Raw genomic sequence first — 6,000 nt, 5'->3', positions numbered from 1 at the left:
CAAACCAACCTCCACAAATCATCTTTTAAAATCAGAAGTAGCAAGCCACTGAGCAAATTAACATTGACCAATTATTTTTGTGCTATTTTAAGATTCAATAAAATGATTTATTAAGGTTGCTTAAATAGCTTCTCTTGCATTGTGAAGTTTTTCAATTCTGATATTAGAAAATAATTGACTTTATACAATACATACCTGCTTTATTTATTCTTCAGTCAATACTAGGCATTAGGTTCAAGCCTTTGTACATGGCAGTTACAGTAGTTACAAGACTAAATGATACTATTACAATCGTTATGTACCGCATTCCTAGAAGAATTCAAAATGAGTATAAGAGAAATTCCAGGCATGTTATCACCTAGATTTTATTTACTTCCATATACCACAGGAGATTTCAGATGTTAAGAGTTCATATTTTGTTGTAACTAGATGCAAAGTAGAAGCTAGAAGAATTTCTCAAAATAATTGTTATTGTTCTGAAAGCAGTACTGGGTTAATGTTTTCTATTTAAGAATAATAAAAAAAAAGTCACGAATAATGGTAAAATATAGAGGCTGATGTATCAGAACATTTTACATTTTTACTAAAATTGAAAGTTGCAGGATGAAGAAATAGAAGTGTAGATATCAGAGTGCTAGGATCCCCCAAGGCATTATGAAGAGCTGTACACAACACACATTGCAAATCTGCAGGTGTACAAATGTTTTCTGCCTGTTCAGAGCAGTTGATAAGTCACTGAATTAATTTACAGACACGTGCTCTGGATTTCTTGATAGCCTAGTTAGAAGTTTCTACTCATCACTAGAATCACCTTGGATCTTCAACAAACCTTAAAAATTAACAACTAGTTCAAGAAACAGTAGAAGATCCTGGGGCAAGTACCACAAGTTTGCCCTGACTTCGTATTCTTTCACAGATATCAGCTTGTGTCTCATAGTAGACAATTAGATAGATGCTGTAGATGGACTTTGTGAATGACCCAGGTCAGTTGTACTCATTGTAGCTGTGCTTTGTATTAAATGACAGAGGCATTTGAAAGTGAGCCCCATGTGAGATGCTGCACACTTGTGGGTGCCAGAGCTTCAGAGAAGCAGACGCTCCAGCCATCTACCCAATTACTGGGTTGATAGCTTGTTCTCCAACCTTTAATAGACAGACCAACATATAAAAAGTAAACCTTGCTGCCAACACAGCTCCAAAGCACTCCTCCTGTTCTGCCAAGGCTGAGCTAAATGAAAAGTACCTGGAACAGCATACATGGCTTTTGCTTTATTAATTGAACAAAACTGTACAAATACTTAATGTGAGGGAGAAATACAAATTAGCAAACAGAGATTGGATGAGAAGTATTAAACCACGTACAATCAACTCTCAAATTTGTCTCCTCTGTAGCCAGGCAATTAAAGTCAAAGAAAACACTTCAATTGCCCAGAGGCAAGTACAGGCTCTATAGCAAGGAAATGAAAATAATAAGAAGAAACAATTCTGTTTGTGAGAGAGGCTTTGCCCGGAAAGGATTAAATGCACTTTCTTCATTTGGAGAAAAGTGGGCACACCAAAAATTTTCCTTAGTCAAAATTTGCTTAGTCCAGCATGACATTTTCCTATGAAACATCTTACCAAGAAGTTACTTTGGCAAGGTAGGTGGTTTTCCAGGAAGTTAGCAGTGAACAGTGGCGAATTCCCTAGTGCTTTGCCTTGAATGGCAGCATGCTTAGTGCCCTGCACCAACCTAAAGGAAAAAACAAACATGAAGTACCAGCTAAGAGGCACACAGCCACTGAATGTGTGGTTTCCATCACTGACATTAAGAGATTAACTAAATTTCAGCTGGCCCTATTTGCTTTCCAGGTAACGCAAAAAACCCCAAACCAAAACAAACAAAACCAGCCAACAACAAAAAACCCAGACCCAGACAACAACAACAACAAAATGACAGTATGCAGACACCTCTACCTTTTCTTCCACAGGATAATAGACACATTTCACTTTTTAAATGAAAAACTGAAGTTTAGTTTTCTTTCTACATTCTTAGCAATCATATTTGACTATGTTATATTTCTGGCTGAGAAGAGTCCACTTTCGGTAAGAAAATACAGGCAAACATAGTTAATTAGGAATTAATAAATATTTCTAGCCATTAACTCTGTATAATGCAACTTGACATAATAGACATGAAAATACAAATTAATTATTTCAACTTTAACACAGTAGCAGTCTAAGCTATCATCAAATTTCAAGAATTTCAACTCTTTAGTGAATCCAGTTTTGATCAAAAGAGATGATACATCACACCTTTACAACAATCCTGCTTACTTATGTAGATGAGTTCTTCTTTGTAAATTGCCTTAATCAGAGGTAAGGCTTTATAAACAACACAAATGGACATTACTTTTTCTGGTTTTCTGTGAACTTTGTTATACTAATCCACCAAAAGGAACTAATCTGTTCTAAAAGCATACAAAGAAACAAATTATCCATGACAAAGAAATGTTTTAGTTCTAAACAGCTGGGATTAGATGGATTATTGAAAAGGTTACTCTTTAATATGAGTCATTTTAAAAGAATGAACTCATCAGCCATTGAAGTAGTTTCCATTCAACCTGTAGAATATATAAAGCGTGCCATTCCAGAAATGGAAAACAATTATTTACCACTGGAAAAGGTTTCTTAGAATTTGAGAAGTACCAAACCTCTCAAGTGTTAAATAACTAAAAATGTGCATCACATCATACATCCTAATTCTCTCTCTTCTCTCTCTTTTTTCTCAAGGTCTTCTACTCTCTGTTTCAAAATCTCTGCAAGAAGTAGAAGATGAAGATATGTTGCTAGCAGCATTAAATCTAGGAAAAACTCTACGAAATGGAGATAAAACTATGAACAGGGGAGTGATACCTTTGCTGAAGCACTACAAGACTGAAGACAGCACTGTTTTCAATGAAAAGAATGCTGGAAACACGAAGTTTTTGGTGAGTTCAGCTATACATTTTGGCTTAATTGTAAAATTGAAACTCATTTATACCCTTTTAGAAAGCAAGTACAATGATTTAAAGCAATAACCATGTAAATATACAAAAAATATCAGTTTAACATAACATAGTCAAGAAAAAAAATTCAACTCTATGTATCTAATGCCAAGATTCTAAATGCGTAACTTGGACAGTTGAATGAAGTCTGATTTTTACCGATAGTAGCCAAAACTTGGAGGATGGGCAGGGGGGGAACCTATATTTATATTTGATGCATGTCCCTATATGCAGCAACAGGTTTTTAACTTTGCCAAACATGACACTCACTATTTAATTATGTCCATTAAACCATTTTGGCCAAAGATGTAAAGGAGGCGTTACTTTCAAGATATGATCTTGAAACAAAGAATACCTGCACTGTTGAAGTATAAAGTACCAAATGTGAACACAACTCACTTTAAAGATAAACCTCTTGTCTTCCCTCAAAACAGGACAGAGGTTCCAGACATGATTTCTTCAACCATGTTATGCCAATCAACTTAGGTAGAAAACAACTACCTTATCCTGCACTGAAGGGAGCCATGGCTTTTCCAGCTGACACTGAAATTCAAAATATTCAGTCAACACAGGAAAGAGAGACCACAGATGAAGAAAATTCAGCTAAATTCCCTATAGGAAGAAGAGATTTTGACAGTAAATATATTTTATTTTTACACAAAAGATTATTTCATTCTGGTAAATTACAGTGCAATGTCAATATAGCAATTTGATAAAGGTTCATTTAGAACCTCCATGTCTGTTATGATTCGGTGCACAGGGGAGGGAGCGTTTGTTAAATAAATATTTCCAGAGGCCATAAGAATTCTAGTTCTTTGATGATATAAACTTTCAGACTCTTATTTTTTCTCCTGTAGTCCTCAGGTGTATGCTGGGAAGAGTCTATCGACCTTGTTGGCAAGTGTGAAAACTACTGATCTCCACCATATTCTTTGAAGATTAAACATTTTATTCTGAATTTAATGTAATTTGAAGTTACTGAGTGTTAGTGTGGTTGTACATACGCATAAAAAAAAATTTCCCATCAAATTGTAGAGGGATACATAATTCATTACCAAAAATAAGTGTAATTATTAACAATGTATTGTTACTAAAAAATAAAAGACTTCAGCATAATCCAGACTTGTAAGCAGTTGTCTAATACAATACACAAGATACTTTCAATTATTTACATATGAAAGGAAGTAATTCATGAATTTCACCTGTTTTCTTGCAAAATTTTACAACTGTCAACATACCATGTACATGAAAACAAAAACTTAGAGCTGAAAAAAGCGAGTTAATTTTGCCTGACCAGCAATCAACTTATTCTTACTTGCAGTTTTGGTCTGTTTTCTTTTTTTACCAATTTTGCTGTCCAAGTCCTTCTGAGAGCTGTTTGAAGTCTTAAGTCTTTTAGTATTTTTTTGCAAAGATGGTTCACTTTCCTTGTCACAGATTATTTTGTCGTTATTCAAATCCATCTGTTCATTCTCGGAGTTCTTGTTCCTTGGCTGACAACTCAGCTTTCCCATTTCTGTATAACTTCTAGTCTGGTGAACACTTTCAGAAATAGTTCCAAGCACTGGTACATCAAGACATGAATTTGTACCTTCTGTCATGTAAGAATATCAAAAACATATGTGAAGAAATAAAAAGTTACCTGAGAATATACATCCTTTTTCTATAAGGACTACCATGTTATTTTTTTTCTTTTAAATCAAAACTAATGTATTACCAATAAAACTAAGCTACGCTGGTCATTGCTATTACATTTGCTATGTGTTCATAAGTGCATTGCCAATTTAAAATTACACTGCTCAAAACATGTGATAACTGACTTAAGGAAGTGGATTTATAACTTTAAGATATTGGAAGAGAGGGTTAAAGGGCATAGAAATTTTATATATTGTATAGTTTATAGTGCAGTAAAACAAATTTTCCCCCCAATTAATGGCAAAAATACAGATTTGACTTGGATTACTTTTGCAGAATAACAACAAATATGTCATATATGCAACATATATATTTTTTTTTACCTCAAGATAGCATCAACAAATTTTTCAAACATTTCTATTTTCAAAGCATTGACATTACAGTTTTATTGCAAAAAGATTTAACTGGCATATGAGACATTGAGAACAATGAGATGTTTTTGTTCTTTTTGTTGAAAACATTTATACTGAGTTCTACTAAAGGCTTTTTGGACAGCATTTAAAATATTACCTATCACATTTATTTATTCAACCCTACCACAGCTTACCTGTGCATTTTCCATCTTTTGAACGTTGCTTTGGTACAGGATGTTTGCAGGTTGGAATTGCATGGGAATGCTGACCACTCACTTCACTCAAATCATTTTTATATGTACAGGCAAACTGGGATTTAATTGAAGACTGCTTCATCTGCAAATACCAATCTGCAATTAGCTTTTATTATTTACAAAAGAGAAAGACAACACCTGCAAGACTAGTAAAATAATCAGCTTTCCCATTCTTCTCACAGAAAAATGGATATGCTCACATTAAAAAAGAAAATTAAGTATTCATTTACAAAGTGTAAGGGCTTTCAAGGATAATCATTTACTATTCTATTAGAAGTCCTAAAATAATTAAAAAATCTCTTCTTCAGCTCTTTCAGAAAGTTACACATTAACTCTCTCAGAGCTCCAGCTTAAAGTTTTCTCTCTTAAGTTAGGCCTTAGTCTTCCGATAGACTCCACTGTTTTGAGTAGGTGTCATAGCTACCACAGTCAATTTCCATACTTCTATAGGTCATCATCTATACTTACACCTGAAAGGGGAATATAAAGTGCTATTTCAGATTTCCCATTTATTCACAAAACAAAGCCATTTCACTATTGAATGCCAATGTCTAACTCCACATTTGTCAAAGCACACTCATTTAGCTCAAGTCACAGGTAAAATTTCCTCAGCTTATTCTTAAGTTACAGTTTCATATCACCTGAGAATTTCAGGTCAAGCTTTGTACTTCC

General features: G+C 34.1%; 2 protein-coding genes across 4 annotated transcripts in view; one reads left to right on the top strand and one right to left on the bottom strand.

Moving 5' to 3' along the window:
* The first annotated feature begins 2,660 nt into the window (after nucleotides 1–2,660).
* PMCH (pro-melanin concentrating hormone) lies at nucleotides 2,661–3,974 on the top strand. Of its 2 annotated transcripts, XM_048302514.1 has the most exons (3): nucleotides 2,661–2,969; nucleotides 3,461–3,662; nucleotides 3,884–3,974. In XM_048302514.1, the coding sequence occupies exons 1-3, from the start codon at nucleotides 2,718–2,720 to the stop codon at nucleotides 3,931–3,933; spliced, it is 504 nt and encodes a 167-aa protein (XP_048158471.1). In that variant the 5' UTR covers nucleotides 2,661–2,717; the 3' UTR covers nucleotides 3,934–3,974. The 2 variants fall into 2 exon arrangements, with proteins under 2 accessions (XP_048158471.1, XP_048158470.1); XM_048302513.1 differs by lacking the exon at nucleotides 3,884–3,974 and having other exon boundaries at nucleotides 3,461–3,874.
* The window catches only part of LOC125325458 (PARP1 binding protein), a 41,731-nt gene continuing 39,685 nt past the window's right edge, over nucleotides 3,955–6,000 (bottom strand). For both annotated transcript variants that reach the window (XM_048302511.1, XM_048302510.1), the window contains exons 10-11: nucleotides 5,269–5,410; nucleotides 3,955–4,620 (exon numbers count right to left, since the gene is read on the bottom strand). In XM_048302511.1, the coding sequence (XP_048158468.1) occupies nucleotides 4,286–4,620; nucleotides 5,269–5,410 (477 nt within the window). In that variant the 3' untranslated portion in view covers nucleotides 3,955–4,285. The remainder of the gene's footprint in view (nucleotides 4,621–5,268; nucleotides 5,411–6,000) is intronic.

Source organism: Corvus hawaiiensis, chromosome 4, assembly GCF_020740725.1.
Source record: "Corvus hawaiiensis isolate bCorHaw1 chromosome 4, bCorHaw1.pri.cur, whole genome shotgun sequence".
In the NCBI taxonomy this organism is placed as follows: Eukaryota; Metazoa; Chordata; class Aves; order Passeriformes; family Corvidae; genus Corvus; species Corvus hawaiiensis.
The sequence above is the reverse complement of the archived record's forward strand: the minus strand, read 5'-3'. Positions and strand labels throughout refer to the sequence as shown.